At 42.8% G+C, this 24,319-nt stretch overlaps 1 protein-coding gene and 2 pseudogenes across 2 annotated transcripts in view; 1 reads left to right on the plus strand and 2 right to left on the minus strand.

Annotated features, from left to right (window-relative positions):
• The window catches only part of GNAS (GNAS complex locus), a 225,658-nt gene that overhangs the window by 46,423 nt on the left and 154,916 nt on the right, over positions 1–24,319 (minus strand). For both annotated transcript variants that reach the window (XM_083146859.1, XM_083146860.1), the window contains exon 2: positions 12,862–12,934. In XM_083146859.1, the coding sequence (XP_083002985.1) occupies positions 12,862–12,934 (73 nt within the window). The remainder of the gene's footprint in view (positions 1–12,861; positions 12,935–24,319) is intronic.
• LOC146012801 (U6 spliceosomal RNA) lies at positions 15,885–15,983 on the plus strand (annotated as a pseudogene).
• On the minus strand, positions 19,052–19,149 carry LOC146012804 (U6 spliceosomal RNA; annotated as a pseudogene).

Genomic DNA, 24,319 nt, shown 5'->3' on the forward strand with positions numbered 1-24,319 from the left:
CCCGCCGGCAACTTCGTATACGCTGAATGGATCCCCCGCCGGTACTGCCGGACCCCGCTGCCTGGAGGCTGGACCCCGCGCTGGGGGGGTGATGATATGATTCTACAGGTGATGATGTCCCCTGCCCACCTGCACTGCTGATTCCCGCTGCCTCCACTCCCGGCCCCGCGGCTGCAGGGGGGAGTTACAGCAGCGGGGAGCATCCCCTCCATTTCCCCCCTTAGCAGCCTGACAGTTCACCCCAGGCCCTTAGCAGCCGCAGACACCCCTCTCCTCCTGCAGCAGCTGGGGACAGCTTCCCCAGCGCTGCATGCCGTGCACGGACCCGCTGCGGGTGCCTGGACCCGCAGCGGGAACATTTACACCGGCCTCTACACGGGTCCTAACTGTGTTCTACCCAGGTCAGGACCTGGGTAGAGGACCCGTGTAAATGGACACGGCTTGACCCCATTTACACCGCCGAAGGTCCGGGTCTGACACGCCACTGACCCGGATTTTTCAGCGGTGTAAAAGGGGTATAAGTAACCCGGTCTAGTATTATTTAAGATTAGAAAGGTGTTTGAGAGAAAGCAGTAGCTTAAAACCTGGGCAGATGGGTTTTGATGAAGAGCAGTTATTGAGGGTGGGAGCCAAGCCCAGCTCATGTTATGCAGCACTTTAAAGCCTTTTTTAGTATTTTTTTGTAGTATGAGGAGAAAAAAACTGACCAAAATCTATCACGCTAGCGCTGTGAGGGACCACAGCTGGCCACATGCTGTCCATGTTTTCTCAGTGATTATTTTGTACTAGCCAAAGGGGAGTATTCAATGATTTTTTTCTTTATGTGCAGCGAATCCTGTTTCGGATTCGCTGCACACATTCGCAGGGTTCTGGAGGGCTGCAGCATTCGCTGCCAGCCCTCCCTGTCACCCTATTCAATGCAGCAGGGGCTCACTGCCCCTGCTGGTGAATTTTAACCCCTGCGGCATTCGCCGGGGGATGGAGGCAGGCAGGGAGATTTAAGCCTCCCTGCCTGCCCCAGAATTTGTGGGGGAGGGCTCCCGGGGCACAGCCAGCAGAGGCTGCCCCCGGGAATGCTAGCACGGGACAGGGGTAGGGAGCCGCTCCTCTGGTCCCGCACGTAACAAGCCGGGACCAGAGTGCAGTGAATAAATTAATATCTAATGAAAGTGTAAATAAAAATAAAAAAAAATAAATATATATTAATGTGCTTGAAGCACATGAATAAAAATAGCATGCCCCTTCACAGAAAAAATAATCTGATTTTTTGACCCCCCCCCCCCCCCCCCAAAAAAAAAAAAACACCTTTAATTTAAAAGATCACTTTCCAGTTCACCTTAAAAAGATGTCGAATGCAAAATGGTGAATCATGGCAAAAATCAGGGAGAAAGCAAATCGCCAACCAAGCATTGAATACACTCTCGGCGAATCCCAGTAAAAACCCCATTGAAATACACCAGCGAATTGCAGCGAGCATGAAACGGAGAACTGGCCGGCATTCACTGTTTGCTGTTCGCTTTCGGCAAACAGTGAACATTGCATAGGGTGAATCATATTTTCAGTGGAAAAAAAATGCACCGCAAGGAGTTAAAACAGCCAGATTCGCCGGAAAAAAAACGGTGAATCGGGAGCATTGAATACTGCCCAAAGACTTAATAAAACTGGCAGCTGTCTTAATTTGGCCACACTCACAGAAGTCGCACTTGATCCCCCTGGGACCTTCCAAGGCAGAAGGAGCGCATGAGATATCGCATGCAAAAGGTCCGCACTCGATATATCGAATGATCCCATCCAAGCCTGCCTGGCTTAGCTGCAATCCGACAGTTCTCTCCTGCAGCCGGTGTGACTCGCAGGCTCCGATGCACTTACGTACGTGCATCACATCTGATCACGTGATTTATTGCCGCAATTGAAAACTGACTAGATCTTGCTTGCACCTTTAGAGATCATGATTACTTTATTAATAATTAAGGAGCGATTAATTTGCTTATGCGCAACCATTTTTCCTCTAAAATGGACAAGAGACTGTGGGGCGCTATTCATTTTTTAATGCATTGAGCCCTGCAGTATGGAACCACCTATACCCTTGTCATGCATCTGAAAACAGCCTCTGCCAGAACAAACCAACAAATTTGTTTTGCTCTCCCAATCTCTTGTCTAAAGTGACAGGAGACTGAAGTGAGAAATTCAATTGTTCTTTTTCAATGCATTGATCATGCTCATTCAGGTCAGCTAAACCCAACAAAAGTGTCAAAAGTGCCACTTGGGCTCTTAAATGGGCCACTTTAGGCACATTTCTGATTGCCAGTACAACAAGCTGCCAAGCAGAAATACCAGTGCCGGCAGAGATTGAATTCTCACCACAAATGTAAAGAGATACAGCTGCCTAAACAGATGCACTACACTACAATTAGGTGCCAAACAATACCAAAAAAGAGAACAAAAAAACCACAAGCAAAAAAAAAAACCCACACCATATACTTGATAAAACCCTACAGAGATACATACAGATAACAGCAGTTAGAATATACACAGAAATCCCAGAGGAGGGAATTCAGACAGAGATTAAGCATACTTACCTTCCTGAAGGCACGCATCTAAACCTCCCTTCCCACTATGTAACGTCTAATTCCACCACCTAGTGCCTAAAACTTCAGCGGCGATTGGGGCAGGAGAGACAGTGCCTGCCAGAGAGAAGGAAACCCCCCCCCCCCCACTTATCACTTCACCGAGCTTAATAAATCTGCCCCTTAGTGCTGCAAATCATACAGGTTAACTTTCTAACCATTTTAGAAAAGGTACCACCCCACAACACACACACACACACACAGACAGTAAAACACCAGTCAGAGTCAGTGTGAAGTGTATAGAAGCTATGTGTCCAACACTTATATGTGTGCCCAGAAATGCTTAACAAGCAAGTGGGGAAAGGACTCAGATATTGGGGGAACCAGCACACCCTTAACCTGAGCTCCTGGATTGAGAAGCTGGTTAGCAGTAATAGATATAAATACACAGAGTAAATATCTATATTAGTATGTGCAAGGCTATAAACACTGTACTGAGCGTTTTAGAAGATCAATTTCACTTTCTGTCTCTGCTGAAGTTTTCTTCCACCCAGTCTGGAGCTGCCAGCACCGCTGAGGAGTGTCTGCTGCTGTATAATGGCGCCCAAAGCATGCAGAGAGAAGCAGGAAATTGGCGCCAGAGAGCTGTGTCCCGCTCTGAGTTAAGCCCCACCCCTTACAGAGGTTCTGGTGCTTTTACTAATCTTTATACTGGCACTGTTGCTATTCCTAGCTAACACATTAACACCTTCCCTGATGGTCCAGAGGCAGTGTAAAGCATCCAGTGTGGACAGGGGGCTGTGCAGTTCCCTTGCAGGGACACTGCCATTGCTGCCGCACATCAACCGGGATACCCCAGTATAGGGGACCTCGGGTAACACTCACGCAGATGTCTTCGGACTGACTGAGCCGGGGGTATGCGGCAAGCTGGGGGTGTGAAGCGCTGCAGCGCAATGCCCGCTACGACAATCACCCACACTGGACAGTGGTCCTGCAGCAGGGACCGCTCGTACCTTGAAAGGCCAGCTACTGTAACCCTTCCCTGGCTTCCCACGAAGCAGGGAGCTGTTTAGTCCAAAACAGGCTCCCAAAAATAACACACAAATTTAAATGAAAAAAAAAACCTCTCTTCAGGAGCTCTGTAAGTGCAACCTCTCTGAGGGCACATTTATCTAAACTGAGGATGTGGAGGAAGAAGTAGAGGGGAGGAGCCAATACACCCATTGTAAAGAGTTCTATGTTACATAGTTCCCTCTTCTTCCCCAATGTATTGAGAACCCAGAATACCATATGAATGATAGTGAAATTAATAAAGTGAGGGTCCCCGGGACATCTTTTCACAGAGTGCAATCAGGATGCAGAATGCATGCCCCCGTAGAGCGTGTAATAAGGTAGGTCTTAATGGGGTTTCAAGCAACTTGTTCTATAGTTATCTTCCGGAAATGTCAAGTGGGTGGGTAATGAAACATATAACCAATCTGATAAAAGATTTACAGCAGCACAAGATTCCACCAGAGGGGTAAGTAAGGAAATACCTGTCCACTTTTATCATGTTGTAAAGGTGCCCATACACGCTGCAATGCGTTATGGGCTAGATTGCATCACAAGTGTTTTGCATGCGATGCGATCCGCAGGCAGTACAAAATATTTTGTACTGTGTGATGCGATGCCCGCGGGAGTGCGCATCGCAGCGTGTATGGGCACCTTTAGGGTGGACATGACTAAGAATTTTCAAAGCCCTCGGCTTTTGCAATTGTTGCCTGCCAGATTTAAAAGGGGCAATCTTATGTAATGAAAATTATGGCTGATTTAGCATTTACTATTAATGATCTTTTAAATACATTAGGTAAAAATCCTGGGTTCTGAAAATGTATCGCTGGTAAAAAAAAAACCTTTAGCATGGAAAAAGCTGCTTAATATGGCTACTCCGGTGCATTTGGGTGCTAGAATGCTGCGGTCGCAACCAATGTGGTTCTTTTTGTGCAAAGCACTGAAATTTGCTTACACATCACCGGCTGCCCCAGGTCGGCTGTTCTTGGGGGATGCAGAGCACTGGTGCCGACAAATTTTGGCATTTTGCAAGGTTTGTTGAATCAGGCCCTAAATTAGCAACTAACAAGAATAGATCTCTATGCATTGAACAATGGTCGTGTTAAGCTTATTCTATGCATGCACTGGCTAAGGAATAAATTCAGCTTTAAACCATACACTGCATATAATATTCCTAATAATATATATTTTGACACAACAGCAACCTGCTGCGGCCTGAGAGAATAACTACATGAAGTCTGTACAACACGAATAATATCACGTGCCAATCCACATCCACTTGGAAAGTAGTGGGGGCCAGTCACCTAATAAGGTAGTCATTTCCCTCTCAAAGAATCACAGGCAATTAGAAGAGTCCGTTAGAGACTAGCTGGAACAGAGGAAGAGACACACTGTAAGTGGGAGGACGCAGCCGGCACTGACACACACAGCAACATCTATCTTGGCAAGTTTACTGGCAAAACTGTATCAATCTGTGCACCAGGGGAACAGAACATGAGAACTGCCAAAACATTAACCCTCTCTACAAGTCTACATACAAAAAGATTCTCAGTAGGAGACCAAGGTAACAGTAGAACAACGATTTATGTATACATGTAGGGAAGGGAGTGGGGGTGGAGCATGGGGGTTGGAAGGAAGGAAAGACATAGGGAAGGGCGATCAATCCAATTACCCGGCAAAGGTGCGAGTTGCTGTTGCAGCAGCACTGAAACACCAGCAAGAGCATCACATCTTGCACAATTTGCTTATTTTTGCTCACTGCAGCTTCAGGCTTGTGTAAAGTGCAATTACGGTCTCACTAATACATCACAGATAAGTAGACTGACCACTATATGTATATTGGACAGAGCCCAATGACTTAAGGGTCATACACCTTAGACTATATTGGTCACAATATCGTCCAGCATGTACAATGTGCATAGTTAACAACCCCCTCCCTTGTCCAAGCATGTTCTGACGAGGGAGGACAGTCAACGACTGCCATGCTGCAGCATGACAGCCGTTCCCCTCCGCCATCGGGTCTGTCTTTTGCAGCATTGGCAAGCACGTATGCACTTGCTGATGCCGAAACTCCCCATCAACCTAAAGCAGGCATGTCCAAACTGTGGCCCTCCAGCTGTTGTGAAACTACATATCCCAGCATGTCTTGCTATAGTTTAAGCATTCCTTAATAGCAAAACTGTGGCAAGGCATGATGGGACTTGTAGTTTCACAACTGCTGGAGGGCCATAGTTTGGACATGCCTGTCCTAATGTGTATGGAGCTTTACAAAGACCTAAGATACAAATAGAGTTGATTTTATCAAAAAATATGTAAAAAAAAAAAAAGCAGAGACCAGAGATTCAAACTTTTTTGAATCATAGCGCCCTAGCGCATCAAAAAGCACCCCTAGGCTAAATGATTCTTATTGAGATTTTCAGAAAAAAATATTACATTAAGTACATGGCGTTTATGTATCAATTTATGTGGGGAGGGACAGGATTTGCTTGTTTGTCCACATATATTAGGCAAAACCAGTGCTGGTGGCTGCCAATTCTGTTACATTGTTTATAAATAATTTGAATTAATCCTGGTCCACCTACCCAAGGCACCCCAGAAAGCGTCCTGAGGCACCCCAGGGTGCCTAGGCACACCATTTGGGAACCACAGGCCAAGACTCTAGATAAGACCTCTATCCCCTAGACATAGCAGATATACTACCCATCTCATTATCAGCCGAATCATTTGTATGTTTATCAAAACCTTTCTATGATGAAACAACTTCTGTTGTAAGTAGGTCTCCTTGTTTCTGTAATCTATATAAAAGCAGGGCTAGTGATCCACAACTCATTTGTCTAATATAAAATATGCATGATTAATGTTTCTGGGGAGGGGGCACTTCTGGGGATTAAATGGTGTCCGGGGCACACAAATAATGGACACATAATAGGGGAGCGCTGATTGTGCTACAAACGCATCAGGTTCAGATGCTTCATATCAATTTATATGGCACCCAAAAACTAGCATTCATATAGATAAAAAAAACAGGTAATTTAAAGCCCATACACGCTAGAAGATTATATTTCATATCTGGGTGATTGTCATTTGCTCCCAAATTTTCGGTACAATTAACCATACAAAGTGGTCCTATGGACAAATTGGTCAATTAAAGGCCCATACACACTAGAAAATATGAAAGATTAATGATATTGGTGAACAATTTTCCTTGAGTTGATTATGAAAGATATTGTGCATCCACACTGAACGATGGGTGCAAATGGCATGAGCAATATTGGCAGATTGACCTGCATGTCCGGTAGCTGTCAATATTGTCAACAATGAGCGGGGAAGCCCCTTTCTGAACGAGATTGATGCCAACATCTTCTATTATGTACGGGCCTTAACTAAGCAGAACTATTTCTAGTGTCCAGTGGGCGAGACAACCAGTCATTAACTACGACCTCCACTGTCCGGACATGCTTAGAAGAGGGAGGGGGTCGTTAACGACACACAGGAGTGTGTATCGTTAACAGGGAGCGTACACACTAGGCGATAATGTCCATAATTGGTCAGTCTGCAAAATGTAGAGTACTAATAAGCACGAATTGCCCAGAGCACCCATACAGTATTGGCAAACAATGTTTGTAACAGCAAAGACTTGTAGGGTGCTTAAATAATGTCAGGAAGAAGTGGTTTGAATATTTTTGCCTATCCGTCACCTGTCTTCGGACCCCCCGCAGCAATCCTTAGAAACTTATGTATGAGTTTCCCCAATGTTTGTAACAGACTTTGAGGTCGCTTGATATTTTGTTTAAGCCCCAAATGCCTGATGAACCTACGGAAATAACTGCAGAGGAAGTTATGCAGAGGAGTCTATAGGAGCGCAGCTTTTCACTTTGTGGCTCTTATTTGCTTAATAAGACAGATGACATCCTTACATTCTATAAATCACTAATTATTGACTATATTTGTTGAATACTAAATTTGACAAAAAATTTTTTTAAATCAATGATCCTCTCTACAACAAAAGCTGCATGAGTTCCCTGCAACAGAAGACCATGCAGCCATACCTCAATTGTACTTTGCACCAGCTCTGAGTGGGTGGACAGAAAGTGAGTGTATCCGGTGTGATCCACAACCAAAAGGGACAATTTAAACCCTGTAGATGCCAATGAAAAAATTGGCCACAATAACAAAAAAAACACAATAATCGAGGTATATAAAACCGCTGTATAGAAATACAGATACCTTAACAAATGAAAGGTGTGCTGTAACAGCTACACTTTTGAACAGTACAAGTCACATGCTTCCACTTCCTCCAACAATAAACCTAGACACCCTTTGTCAGGGCTGGGCAACACCGGCCCTCCAGATGTTGATGAACCACACATCACAGCATGCCTTGCATCAGTTTCAGCATGGCCACATAGCAAAACTAATGCAAAGCATCCTGGGATGTGTAGTTCATCAACATATGGAGGGCCGGTGTTGCCCAGTCCTGCCCTATGTGGTATAACCATATACTGAACCAGGTATTTTACAGTAAAAAAACTAAAAACACGATCCTGGGATTTACGTTGTTGTAGGAGATTAATGCATGATAAACACGTAAAAAAAAAAAATGGAGCCCTAGCAGAATATACATGGCCCAACAGTCACCATGACATCCTTACTCAGTCACCAAATCAGACTAGTACATCTTCCAGGGATAAGTGCAGAGTACATTTGTAAAAGTATAAAAAGTAGCATTTGGAGGCATCTGAAAAGTCCAATCAATACATATTTGACAACCTGAAACTTCTGAAATACACAAGGCATTTCTGGCAAATACTGTACCACAGCAGACGGTAGAATTTTAAAATGATGGTTCTGTGTCAAGGTTGATATAGTTATTGGAAAATGGTATGTTCAAACATTACATCCTGTATCTGAATCAGAGTTCACACATAGTAACCAATTAGGAGAATAGCCTCTGAACATCCCATACTATACTACCATGCAGCATTAATTTTGTAGCTATGAAGTGCATATTATTAGAACTTACTAGCGCAAATTCAAAAAGGCGCAAGCAATGGAAACCAGCTGCCATTCATTAGCTGTGGTGGCAATATGCAGGCCAGTAGATGTCCTGTCTGGACTCCTAAAGTCAATTACCAAACCTGCAGTCATTTTGGTCTGGCACATTTTTATGTGCAATTTTTATTGTAGTTGACAATATCAACCTCTATGCACCACATCTTTACACCATCAAGGAGATCATAAAAGGTTTATCTGTATAGAAATATCATTCACAAACAACAGCCCTGTAACTAAGGGGCAATTCAATTGTTTTTTGGGTGTTAATGAGTGAGTGACCAATGGAGTGGTTTGGACACCATTCATTATTGCATCTGTCCTGATCAAACACACTGTGATAAGCTGCGTAAAGAAGGGCGCCCAAACCATCAACTTTTTGCACACTTGTGCTTGCCACCTCATGATGCAGTGAGCAAAAACATGGATGTCTGACACCTGCGTGCTATCAGAGCTGCAACTAAATTGCTCAGTTGGGTGGCCATTATTTAGTGCCACATATGGGGAAAATTTTTTTAAAATACACAAGTGCAATCTGAACGTTAATGTAGAAGTCCTACATCTGGCTTTTGATTGTCCTAAGTCTTATTATTCTGTATAAAATGTATTTGCATTTAACTGAGGAGTTTAAAAAAAACATTCCAAAACCTGTGCAACCAATTTTGGAGAATTGGAGCCCTTGCAGCTAGACTGTATGGGGCTGGTAGTGTGCAGTATGTTTGCATAGTGCTTCTCACAAAGTAAATGCATGGGTGTTCTCACTTATGTGACACTCATTTATCTATTAACAGTTTCTTATATAGCCCACACATATTCCGCAGCATTTAGAGAATATTTTAACATTCACATCAGTCCCTGCCCCATTGGAGCTTACAATCTATATTCCCTACTACATATACACGCACACAAAACTTATTCTAGGGTTAATTTTGTTAGAAGCCAATTAGCCTACCAGTATATTTTTGTATTGTGGGAGGAAACCAGAGTACCCGGAGGAAACCCACGCAAGTACAGGGAGAATATACAAACTCCGCACAGTTAGAGCCATGGTGGGAATCTTTTCCATGACCTCAGTGCTGTAAGGCAGTAATGCTATCCATTACACCATCCGTGCTGCCAATACACTCATTAAAAAGGGATCATTCACATAAATGTATATTATGTGGACCAGCAATAATGCACATATACAAATGTGAGGAGATAAAAGCTTTGCACCAATAATAGGCATTTAATACATTTATGTATGCCGTTAGGAGCAGAGCAAAGTACACAGACATGACAAGTACTAGATATGGCCATATTGTAGAAGTGTATGGCCATTTTAAGACATTCCTTGGCCTTTTTTTGACACATCAAGACTATAAATTGTGTGAAAACTGGATCAGATCCAGATTGCCATGGCTGCTACAAGGTTTAGTCAGATCCTGCGGCAGTCAATGAAATGGCGTACCATACCTTGTATGCAAAAGGAGTACATACAGTGTTTCGTTTGCGGTCCTGGCGAACACTAGCCGAGGTACCTCAGCTTAGTGTATGGGGGACTTTAGACTTTATTTATTTATTAACAGTTTCTTTATATAGCGCATACATATTCCACAGCGCTTTACAGAGAATACTTGCAGTCACACCAGTCCCTGCCCCAGTGGAGCTTACAATCTATATTCCCTACCACATGTACACACATTCTAGGGTTAATTTTGTTGGAAGCCAACTAGCCTACCAGTATATTTTTGGATTGTGGGAGGAAACCGGAGTACCCGGAGTACACCCACGCAAGCACGGGGAGAATATACAAACTCCGCACAGTTAGAGCCATTGGAAACAAGATATATGTTTATTTGCTTCATGGAAGTGAATATTCTTCAAGATCAATTTGTTTTCTTTGGGAAACAGAGTACAATGCAGGGAAAGCGCTTCACTAACTGATAATGAATGAACGTTTAAAGTACGAAAATATGATGTTTGCCATTACATTGGCAATGTAGTTCACAACTCTATATACCAGGGTTTAGTTTTCAAGACTCCCAGCAGACTCTTCCGGCTCCTCTCCAAAGAGATTGAGCTCTGAAGTTATCCTAATTACCACTAGAGCAGCATATATGATAAGATATGATATAGTTCTGGTATCACTAAAAGATAAGTCAGACCATGGTTTACCGCACCCACATTTAAATACAACTACAGTTAGCAAAATCGCTACTACTCACATACTACACTACTTCTAAAAATTAGAAATCATATAGTTTCTCTTCCTTCCCCCCCCCCCCCCCCCCCACAGGTGACTTAATTGGTACCTCAGTCAATTTGACTTAACCATTTGTGCGGAGTCATAGAGATCTTTAAAACCTGGACAGTAATGCAGCATACACATGGGGCGATTGTAGCCCTGTTTCTAAGAGATCTAACTAGAACGCTCAGAAATTAAGCACAGGTCGCTCCATGTATCACCCCAGCAACGACAATGTGCCATCCCATGCGTCACCATCGTCGAGCTACATTTATACTGCATGCAGTATAAATGTAATCATTGCCACTGTTCTCTCGCCAGAGAACACTGCTGTGCCTGATTGCTCATCACACATCACTAGTGCATCGCTGTGTACTGAGCTATCTGTTGTAAGCAGTATCGCTCAGTACAGAGGCTTCCCCACCCCACTTGTATGGGGCATTATGGTGTCTTGAGGACCAAATTTGGGAACCATTGTTCTAATAGAAAAATCTATAACAGTGGTTCTCAAACTAAGTCCTCAGGACCCCACACAGTTCACGTTTCCCAAGTCAGCCAACAGGTGCACTCATTACTGAGACATTTTAAAAGATCCACATGTGGCGCTAATTATTTCACTTGATTCTTTGAGACCTGCAAAACATGCGCTGTGTGGTCCTGAGGACACAGTTTGAGAACCTGTGGTCTATAAAGTATGCAATCTATGGAGTTGCAGCTGACTTCCACTAGGGTGTGCGCTGCTAGGAAGCACAATTCTCTTTGACATAAAATGGTGCCCAGAGAATGAATTCCCAAAGCACACAGGCTGTTACAATGTTAATAATGACAGACGGCTTGTTCAGAAATTCCTCAATGATCTAAAAGCATTCACAATATTGCCCAAGTTTGAACAGCTTCAGATATGATCTGAAATAAAAAAAAACTTGTTTGTGCCTCAGTAAGGTTAATTTACATTCCAATAAGCATGATTTGCTCAAACAGACTAATCCTGTCACTCACGCTAGAACCTGGGCATTTCCCCATCTATATTTTCCAAAGACTAATACTTCAAATTCCATTTGAGAGTCTAACTCCTTGGCAGCATGACTCCCATGAATTTAACCAGTAATTCCCATGTGCTTATAATATATACACTTTATTAACTCTTATTTTTCCTATCACATTGTATATATTTTGTATTTTAATCCCACCTTCACTTCCCTACATAGCACTTTGTGCTTCTTATTAACCCTTACTAATTTTAATTTGTGTGCTGCCCTGGGATACTCAGCCTGTGTCGGCATGTTGGGGGCCCACACCCCAGACCCATACCCAGTATTAGGGACCCCCAGTGACAGAGAGGCCTTGACATACGGCCTGGGGGCTTAGCCCTATATCTGCACTAGTTAACAAGAGCAGTCACAGGAGACTGACTAGACTGGTTCAAGATGACAGGAAGGCCACTTAACTGCAGAAGAGCATCTCTGGGTGAACATTGAAGGGTGGTCTACAGCAGCAGCAGCAGACCAGTATCCACCAATGGTAGCGAAGCACAGGACACTGGCTACATGTGCACAGGATTACCAAACTGTACAGGTAAAGAATGGAAACCAAGGCCCTTATACAAATCGCAGTACAAATTTGTTCTCATAATGGGAAAAACCATGTGCACTGCAGGTGGGCAGATACATGTATAGAGAGAATTAGATTTGTGGGAGTTATTGTTTCTGTGCAGGGTAAATACTGGCTGCATTAGTGTACATTAAATTCAGATATCAAACCATCCTTTTCCATGTGGTGACATGGGACATTTGCAGCATGAAAAGTCTACAGCAACTTAAGAAGACTATCATGCTAACATAAACCAGTCTTTAGCGGAGCCTGGTTGAATCCATACCACGACGACTGCAAATGTTCTATAAATCATTCATACATGCCAGCAAGATATTACTTTAAAGTACTTGATGAATAAAAGTAGATACATACTCTGCATTAAATCCATTCACGTGAAGAATTCTCATTTGCTTTACAATTGTGCTTTTTCCCGATTCTCCAGCACCTGAACATGAAGAAAGAAAAAAAAGAATTATAAAAAAAAAAGGAAAAAAATACATTAGGCATTTTAAAGCTCAGACTGCGCTCAATTACAAATATCAGAAGCAGCTATTGGATGGACCTAAACAGTACTCATAAGAACACACCCCATCAATTCATTAGTAGACAGAAACAGTAAGGGAGAATAAAAAAAAGATGTCCTTGGTTCCAAGGGGATTCATACTCCACATGCACATAAAATGGCTAATTCCACAAGGCGACTGCACCCACAGGGTGTAGGAGAGGAGCACACAAAGTGAAGCCAACTACATTATCTACAGTAAAGTTATACATGGGAATAATTGTTAAAGGTTGATATGATCAAACTAGCCATAACAGCATTAGCCATTTTAAAAACACAAACTATAAAAGATGATGATATTTTACAGTACTTTTGGGCCCTGTAAACTGGGTATCTACCAACCATCTAATATGTGTAAAAATAGTAACAGCAGACAAAATTGCCAGCGAGTTTCATTAAAACTTCTAGAAACTTCTGTGAATTGTTGTGGAAAGACCACCCGAGAACTGCACCTCCACACAAATCAAGAACCTTTACACCAATGCAATATTGGGATGCAAGATGTATTGGAGGCTAGTGGATTTCACAGGTCATGTGAATTATAAAGTCATGAGGGACTAGCTTGGTACAAATAGTCTCATCAAGATGCACAGCAGGGAGAAGTCAACATGCAGCCCTCCATTTGTATACAAACAGGACCATGCTAAAATGGTGGTAAATGCATGCTGGAGTGTGTAGTTTAAGTACAGCTGGAGGGCCGCATGCTAAAAACCTCTGCTATACAGATTATATTATATTAAGGGACCAATATAGAGTTGCATGCAAGTCAAGTTTTTGGATGAAAACACATAGGACAATATGTCATCGCTACTAAAAGCTTATTGGCCCTAACTGCGACTCACACGTGCAGGATAAGTGGAAGCGCACTGTGGGTTATATATAGAACATGATTGCATTTACTTGTAACATTGGGGTCAATTCAATTTCCAGAGTTGTGAATAACGTCAGGAGGGAGTTCCCGGAGCTATTCTATTCAGCGCCCTGCTAACTGACCAGTGAATTTCTTCCTGACAAAACTAGGGTGATGATGCGGTTTTGTGCCCTAAAGCGGTACAAACAGTATTACGGGAGGAACTTGTTTGAAAATGCTGGTACATGGGACTAGACCGCCGTGAGTACCGGCATCTTAATCAGCGCCCTGCTAAGTCTGAGAATAGTTCCGGACACTCACAGCGTTGAGAATTGAATCAACCCCATTGTCTGATGCGGATACTAGTTACACCACTTCTACATATACACATTACATGTGCAATTGCTGTTTATGCAATCCTAGGGAGTAGCTAGAATACATTCGGATATACGCTAGACAAATGCTTGCCTCCACTGTGAACTTATTTGCTCCTTGGACTAAAGCTGGGTACACACCTAAAGATTTATCTGTCCAATCTGTATGGTGGGAACATACAGTTTGGATAAATTTCTTTAAATCAAAATACTTCAACAAATTTGTCCGATTGACTAGTTTCCGCTTACAAGCAGCTGGAAGCAAATGGTTGATGGTCCTCTGCATTACCAGATTTTGTTCCCACCAGACAGATTGGACCGATAACTAATTGGCGTGTACCTAGCTTGACACATTGATGGACCAAGCTATGGCATTCCTGAAACTCTGCAGTACAAAATGGTGCTATTAAAACTACAGTATAACTACAGTATAATAGATCGACAGGGTCAAAAGGTAGACACATGAAAAGATAGATTTCGTTTTTCATGATTTTTTGTTTAAACCAGCTTGTTCTTACTTCACCATCCATGTCGACATGGAGGGAGAACATAAGTGTGCCAAGCACAGTGAGGCACCGCCCCTTAAGCATGGCGAGCGCAATGAGGGTACGCGTTTAATTGAGTGTAAACCAATGGTTCCCAAACTGTGTGCCTAGGCACCCTGGGGTGCCTCAGGACACTTGCAGGGGTGCCTTGGGTTGGTGGCCCAGGATCAATTCATATTATTTATGGTCAATGTACCAGGCAAAACCAGTGCTTGTGGCTGCCAATCATAATATATGTGGACAAACTGAAGCAAATCCTGTCCCTCACCAGATAACTGTGACATATAAACACAATGCACTTAATTTAATATTTTTTTTTCTGAATTTCTCGATAAGCAGCTTTTGGACTAGGGGCGCCTTGAAAATATTTTCATGCTCTAGGGCGCCGTGATTCGAAAAAGTTTGGGAACCCCTGGTGTAAACAGTTGTCGACGTTAACACAAAAAACCCTATCAACCCTATAGACCTACTGACTGTCTAGACACGGTCTATAATCCGAAACCCGTAAAAGTTGTATGAACCATTTTAGACCAACAACCGTTAAAAAATAAAAATAAAAAGTGTGTGTTTTAGAAGTGTGTGTTTTAGCAAATCTCCCCCCCAATAGAGCTAAAAACAAATAAATGCAACTTAAACAGTATGTATTTTGTATCTGAACAGAAGAATAGAGCAAGTTTTTTTTTTACCAAAACAAACCTACCATCAAGTTGGTTGTGTTAGCCAGTAATTACTGTATTACCATTATGCCGACTATAAATGTAACTTCTGACCATAAAGTAATTGTATGTCCTTGAACGGTTTTAGGCTTCTAGAAGACTGGAGGTAGAAAGTTTAAGCTGTCTTATAATAGGACAGACCATCATTAAAAGCACGGAGTTATTGTAATCAGCGAGCTGCTAAGTTGGAAAACGCTGGCACTCGCGACTAAACACCTGCAAGTACCTGCAATTTCTAACTTAAGTGCCCTGCAGCAATGCGGTCTGCACCACACTAGGGCTTTAAACAGTTTTGTCGGAAATTCACTTGGCTCGCTTTAGGAGCTTTTCAAAAACACCTTTACATCTGTGCTCAGCACATATACTAAAATGGGAAATATACAGAGAAGATTAGCATGGCCCCTGCGTAAGGATGGCACGCAAATTCGTGAAGCGTTCCATATTTTTAATTCAATCTAAAGAATACTTCACATATCCATCTTTGCGAACGATACAAAACTGAGCAGAGTTATTAAATCATCAGAAGAGGTCACCACGCTTCAAAATGATCTTGACAATCTAGACGAGTGGGCAAAAAAGTGGAAGATGAGGTTCAATTTGGACAAATGCAAGGTCATGCACCTTGGGAGACATAACCAGTGTGCTAGTTATAACCTAAGCGGGGATAAATTGGGTAATTCAGTACTCGAAAAGGATCCAAATAGACAACAAACTAGGGTGTATTGCTCAATGTAATATAGCAACTAAAAAGGCCAATAAAACTCTAGCATGTATTAAAAGGGGCATGGAAACTAGGGATTCAAAAGTAATTATGCCTCTGTACAAATCATTGGTTAGACCGCACCTTGAATACGGAGTACAATTCTGGGCCTCACACTATAAAAAGGACATAATAGAATTAGAAAAAATCCAAAGAGCAACAAAGCTTATTAGGGGAATGGAGACTTTAAGATACGAGGAGAGATTAAGCAAGGTGGGACTATTTACACTAGAGAAGAGACGTTTAAGGGGGGACATGCTCAACATGTACAAATATATCAGGGGCCAGTATAAGGAACTGTCAAGCACCCTTTTTTCTGCTAGACAGGAATCTAGGACGAGAGGGCACGAGTTTAGATTAGAAGAAAAAAGATTTTGTTCATTTAGAAGAAAAAAATGTCTTTACAGTCAGAACAGTTAAACTTTGGAACTCTCTTCCTGAAGAAGTGGTGTCGGCAGACCCCATAAATAAGTTTAAAAAAAGGTTGGATAAACATTTATTGGTTAAAAACATCCACGGGTACGAATAAGTAACATAATCTGTCTTTAAAATATCAGAACATACTATACAACAAGGGATTAGCTACTATAAAAACATAGATTGAACTAGATGGACGCAAGTCTTTATTCAGCCTCACCTACTATGTAACTATATTAGCTCTCCAGTCAGCTACGTTCTTCAAGACCGATATTACTACTACCTCCTAATATTTTGGCAAAATTGTCCTCTGGTAAATCAAGAGGTTCTATAAGGTTCTGGTATATGGAGGCTCAGGGTACTGAGGGTGACGTTAAGTTATTGTCCCAATTAAAATGGAAATCTGACTTGAATTGCAATTTCACCCCGCAAGAATGGCAATTGATCTACATTTCATCTCATACTAAGTCTAAATGCAATAATCACATTGAAATGCATTTCAAGCTATTATATGGCCTTTATTTTACACCTGTTAAATTACACAAACTATGGCCCTCGTGTCTAAGTGAGTGACATCTTTTATATTTTTTGGACAGGTCTCAAAATTGGTCAACTTTGGAAAGATAGGTGTAATGTAGCTTCTACGATCCTACGGGCAACTGTCCCAGTTTTGCCTATTTTTGCTCTTTACATGTTTACCCAAACGATTTGCCCTTCACAAGACGTTACATCTTAGGCCATATTATCATTGCTATGAGAGCCGCATTAGCCCAGAATTGGAAAGACCCCTCCCCTACCTGTTTCTTGAAAATCATACGGAAAATCCATTTTGCCTATCAGATGGAAACCTACGGGTTAACCTATTCTTTTAAAGACATATCTCAACTGGTTAAATGGCTCAGCTGGCATGAGTATGTAATGTCTGGAGACGGTACCAATTTTATATTTGATGCAGACTAATGTATCGAATTCTGTATATTAAGATACATGCTTGAGTTTATTATATATTGGTTTACTGTGAGAATATTTGTTTAATACCGTTTTGTATACAGACTTCAGATAGAAAAAAAAATACCAAGATATCGTGTAAAGGTGCTACACAGTATGAGTGTGCCTAACCCAGCAGCAGTCAAAACAATATAATACAATACCTTCCTGTTTTTTTTTCAGACTTCTAGGTACTTAAATGTTAGTTGGGCGCCCACTAAGCTATTTGCTTAGTTTTCCGCATCCCCTCATAGAAACATAGAATTTGACGGCAGATAAGAACCATTTGGCCCATCTAGTCTGCCCCTTTTATTACCCTTCAGGTAATCTCAACCCTTTTTAATCCTTATTTCTTTGTAAGGATATTCATATGCCTATCCCAAGCATGTTTAAATTTTTCTACTGTCTTAGCCTCTACCACCTCTGATGGGAGGCTATTCCACTTATCCACTACCCTTTCTGTGAAGTAATTCTTTCTAACATTTCCCCTGAATCTACCTCCCTCCAGTTTCAGTGCATGTCCTCGTGTTCTATTACTGCTTTTCCTTTGAAGAACATTTCCCTCCAGTACTATGTTAAAACCCTTGATATATTTGAAGATTTATATCATGTCCCCTCTTTCCCTTCTCTGCTCCAACTATACATGTGAAGATCTTTTAGTCTATCCAGGTAAGTTTTGTGATGTAGGCCATGCACCATTTAGTTGCCCTTCTTTGTACACTCTCCAGTTCTGGAGACCATATCTTCAGAAGGATATAAATACATTGGACACAGTATTCCAGATGAGGCCGTACCAATGACCTAAAAAGTGGCATTACTACATCTTTTTTTCTGCTACTGATTCCTCTCCCTATGCAACCAAGCATCTGACTAGCCTTCCTCATTGCTTTGCTACATTGCTTTCCTGCCTTTAAGTCACTTGAAATAGTGACTCCTAGATCTCTTTCCTCCTCAGTAGTTTCCATTATTGTACCCTTGATACTATATTGAGCCTTTGGGTTTTTGAGTCCCAAGTGCATAATTTTGCATTTTTTAGCATTAAACTGTAGTTGCCATGCTCTTGCCCAATTCTCAAGTTTACTTAGATCATTTGTCATTTGATTTACCCCTCCTGGTGTGTCTACTCTGTTGCATATCTTTGTGTCATCTGCAAAAAGACACGCTGCGCTCGCCACACTATATAAAATTAACTCCATGCCGACATGGATAGTGGGGGTATGAGCGTAGTAAGTATAGGGGGCACCAGTACAGACTTCTCCTTATCCCTTGTACCTCTCCCTAATCTCCCTGGTCCTGAAGATTGTAGCTAACTAGAGAACTAATATATGTGAAGTATTCTTTAGATTGAATTAAAAATATGGAACGCTTCACAAATTCGCGTGTCATCCTTACATGCTAATCTTCTCTGTATATTTCCCATTTTAGTATATGTGCTGCCGAAGTGAGCACAGATGTAAAGGTGTTTTGAAAAGAGCCAAAAGTGAGCCAAGTGGATTTCCGACAAAAAACTGTTTAAAGCCCTAGTGTGGTGCAGACATAATTCCCATTACAAATACCACACACCATGATGCCCATTACATGCTTGTTGGCTTGGAGCCAATCAGAGCTTGCGGTATGACAGCCAATCAGGAGCCACCACAGCCGCTCCCGATTCGCTGCAGGACTGCAAACCCAGATTGGCTTGTGACTGAGCCAGCACACATTTTTAAATAGCTATGGAACTGCCGGATGGGTTGTCTGCCCGGCCAGGGGAATGCTGGGTGACAGTGTGCACCTTGCCAGGTGGAGGAGCCCAAAAAACAATGGGGAGAACAATGCATTGTTGCATGATACATTGTGCCATTCCTGAAAGGCACATTGTGTTAGGTTTAAATAAATTCCCTCCACTAAGTCCCCTCAATAGAATATATTAAAAGGAACACAACAATGAGGAATTCACACCCTTGAAGTTATCCAATTGTTTTTCTGATCGGGCACAACCGTAATATGCCCAGATTTAGACTTTTAGGGGTCAATTTACTAATGCTTTTAAAAGTGAAAAGAGGTGATGAACTCTATAATTTTCTAGGATGCAATAGATAAATAATAGACTGAATATGATTAGTTGCTTTAAGCAACATCACTACTTTTCATTTTTAGAACCTTTAGTACAATTTTTCCCTTGATGTGTTTAAACCAAAATATGGATAGCGTGCCTACTAAACTGCTGACTTATCTTAGGAGGCCGCAGACAGAGGTCATACAGCTGTAATTGGACGCACAAGGAACTGAATTCTTCCCCATGATAAAAAAAAAAAAAAAAAAAAAAAAAAAAAATTAAATATATGTAGTATTGCTACTTTAAAGATTAAAAAAATTTAAATTAATTACAAGTCAGAAACGCATTAAGTATTCAATGTCAGGCGCTATTTCATACAGGGGAAAGAGGCCTCGGCTTATCAAATACTGCCAATTGCGATGGCATTTAAGGTGGCTTTCGACAAAACACATCTGACTTTAATACATGTTGGGTCTGTTTTGTCAGAAATGGCTATGGTTGTTGAATTCACATCAGTTTTGACAATCCACGTGCGTTTTAGGAGATAAGCGACCTTTTCGAGACACAACGGGCAGAAGAACACTGAATTCCACCTGTAGAGAAACGGTCGAGCTGAGCGAAAACAGCCATTTTAAAATCTGTAGAATGAAGGGGTATTGAGAATCAGAAAACCCAAAGACCTTTTTGAGAAAATTACTGTTTTTGGTAGCTGGTATTGGAAAAGATATTTTTGCTTGTACTAGTGACAAGATTTACAGTAACGCGCAGAAGAATTCTACTGGCATAGCATTAAAAGACATTTGCACAAAAGTGCAAACAGCTAGAATATAGGTCTCAAGTACCACTAGACCATTAAAAAAAAATTTGTTTAAAATATATTTAAAGACCTCACCAGTTTTGGAGCTGAAGCCCCTTCATCAAGACAACTGACACTTTAAAACTTAAGGTCCATACACACTGGGCGACTATGCCCTGCATGTATGGACAGCAATGATGCCAATCATCGCTGCAGGGAAAGCCGCTCAGTGCATACACACTGAGCGACTTTGCACCTGCCCTGACGGAGGGGTGGGGGGAGAGACTGCTTTGCGCAGAGCTATGCAAAGCCGTCCTAGAAGCCGCTCATCTGCTGGTATAACCAGCAGATGAACGGCTTTCCCGGCGATGAGCGCTGCTGCGCACTCCCGCATCATCGGGCATACACACTGGGCGGCTTTGAGCTGAAAGCCGCTCAAACTGGGTGTTTTCAGTGACCCTTCAGCTCAAAGTTGCCCAGTGTGTATGGGCCTTTAACGTGAAAAGTGTCACTGCACTTTTCACGTTAACTTTGATGTGTCAGTTGTCCTGATGAGAAGGCTTCGGCTCCTAAACTTGACGGGTTTAACTGGCTTTAGACCCGTTTATTGCATGTTGTAACTGGTAAATTACCATTTCAATACCATTTTTGTACCCTTCACATTCAACCCATTTCACCCATAGAAAACAGTGGATGTCATTTTAAATGAACATTTCTGGGACACAGCAAAAATAAAAATAAAGTAAGGTAAAAAAATAAGTAGAAATAAATAAAATATGTAAAAATAAAGTCTCCTCTCTGCACAGAGGATACGGTCGATGGGTCGACCATAAGATGGTTGACAGTCATTAGGTTGACAGGTACTTGTGTATTATCACGGCGCCCGATTTCATCTAAATCACATACGATATCGCATCCGATTTATCGGCCGATTCGATCTGCAAATTAATTTTGCGTCCGATTTTTTCCCGATTTTCGGCCATTTCCTGACGATTTGCATGTTATTCCATCCTTGCACACCCCCAGGTACTATGCGATATTCGGTAAAATGCCCCTGATTGTACAATTAAATATCGCATAGCATGCCAGCAAGTGGCATGCGATGCGATGTGATTCGCAATGTTAAATGCACCACCATTGTTAACGCCACCCCCACTATCAACGCCAACCCGAAGCGTGGCGAGCGCAGCAAGGGTGGTGTTGACAATGGGGGTGCATTTAACATTGTAAGCACCAATTACAAATCGAATCGCTTCACATGCCACTATATTGCATGCGATGCACTACGATGGAAATCGGGGGTGTGCAAGGTGTGCAATGATGGGACAGCAAATCGGCAGAAAAAGTGAAAAATCGGTCGAAAATCGGCCGCAATATCGCATCCGATTTTTGCATGGGATTTGCGGCCGATTTCGTGAGCGCCGTGATAATACACAAGTACCGGTCGACACTATTGGGTTGACATGCTGAAAGGTCGACAGGTGTCTAGGTCAACCTGGCAGAAGGTAGTCATGAGTCTAGGTCGACAGGGGACAAGGTCGGCAGCTGTCTAGGTTGACGCATGCGTCATGTCGACATGGGGTTTTTCATTGTTTTTGGAGCTGACATGTGCCGATAGGCGGTATTTCATGCCCCACCATCCACCAGGGCGTGGTGGGAGAATAAAAAACACCGTCCCCAAAGCATTTAAGGGGACGCAGTGCACTTAAAACAGTGTCCATGTCGACATTCGGAAAAAATAAAAATGAAAACGCATGTCAACCATACCCCTGTTGACCTTCTGCCATGTTGACCCAACAGTGTCGACCTAAGGACTGTTGGCCAAATGATCCCAACACCTGCACAGTATGCACCGGGTTAAAAAAAAAAAAAGTCTCCTCTCTGCTCCTTACTTCCTGCCTGTGCCTGGTGTGATCACAAGGGAGATAGCCTATCACCCTCTGTGACCTGCTTATGACTTGTAAATACCTTTCAGAGCCATTCACACTACAAATGGATTGGCTCTGAAATGGGTAGGACTCTGCTTTTAACCCGTTTTGGATTACAGGTAAATTCTCTCTGGACCTTTAACATCACAGCTATGCTGCTTTCACATTACAAACCTGCTTTCAACCCGTTTTTGTAAACGTTTCTTAAAACGGGTCTAAACCTCTTTCACATCACATGTTGTAACTGGTATATTACCATTTCAATACCGTTTTTGTACCATTCACATTCAACCTATTTCACCCATAGAAAACAGTAATGTCATTTTAAAGGGTGTGGCTCGTTTTATTAACCATACTTAGGTCGACACCATTGGGTCGACAGGGGGCAAGGTCGACATGGGTGAAGGTCAACAGGTGTCTAGGTCGACGTGGTTTTTTTTACTGTTTTTTTAAACGAATGTCGACACAGTCTAAAGTGAACCTCAGCCGCACGCATCGCTCGCCATGCTTCGGGCACGGTGTCTCGCTGCGCTCAGCACACTTATTCTTCCACCATGCCCTAGTGCAGGGGTCTTCAACCTTTAAGACAGCGTGGGCCACCTAAAAAAATCCAGTGAAGCCCAAGGGCCACTAAAATCGCCTACGGAATTTCGGACAGCCCCATAGAATCACAGCCCCCCTATAACGTCAGCACAGTCCTTCATAGATAGTTGGCACAGCCACCCATACTCAGCACAGAACCCCACACACACACACACACACACCCTAATAGTTATCAGTTCCAGTGCAAACAGTAAAATATGTGGGCCCCCCCCCCATATATAATTTGATATTGAATAAATTGCACGTGCCGTAGGCGCGCTTCCAAAAACGGGTGTGACCTAATTATAAGGGGCGTGGTCTAATTATAACGAGTGTGAACTAGCAGGAAAACAATTACCTGACACCTCTTTTGCAACCTGCATGACCAGACATTGGTTACCGCAGGAATGGTCATTGTCCTCACACGCTTAATTTGACTGAAGGCTGCACAATGTCATATAAACATGAAGGCCCACACAGTGACATAGTATGCCTCACAGATCAAACCCAAACAATGAAAGGCTACTTAAATCAATATACACTGTTACACTGTTTATCCGTAATGCCCATTACACATTGTGCATCACACCATAGTGTCCATTAGACATTATGCCACATACCGTAATACCTGTTGTACATTATGTCATACACCATAATGCCCATTACACATTATGCCGCACCATGATGACCATTACACATTAATCCACACAAAATTATGCCCATTGCACATTATGCCCCACACTGATGCCCATTATGCCACAGACCATAATGCCAGCAGTACTCCTGCTTATACATATGATGCCCCAGCAGTGCCCCTCACACACAATGCCCCAGCAGTGCCCCTCACACACAATGCCCCAGCAATGCCCCTCACACACAATGCCCCCAGTAATGCCCCCACACACAATACCCCCAGTAATGCCTGCAGCTTTGCCAGGTCCCCTGCTCCCGCCAGATGTACCTCCTCCTCCTGCAGTTTCGCCGGGTCCCCTCCGGCAGCTGCGTCTCCTCCTCCCGCAGCTTCGCCGGGTCCCAACTCCCCAGCTCGTGGCCAGACGTGCCTCCTCCTTCCTCAGCCGCGCTGGATCCACTCCTCTGCCCTGCCTGCAGCCAATAGAAATCGGGTAGGCGGCACCCAAGGGGACTCCATTACACTGCCTCCCTCGGCAGCATTTTCTTTTACTTAAAAAAAAAAAAAAAATATCTTGTGCATGGCCGGCCGGCAGGCAGGGGGCCACTGAGATCAGCTTCGCGGGCCACTCGTGGCCCGCGGGC

Source organism: Crinia signifera, chromosome 6 (assembly GCF_055691185.1).
Source record: "Crinia signifera chromosome 6, ASM5569118v1, whole genome shotgun sequence".
NCBI lineage: Eukaryota > Metazoa > Chordata > Amphibia > Anura > Myobatrachidae > Crinia > Crinia signifera.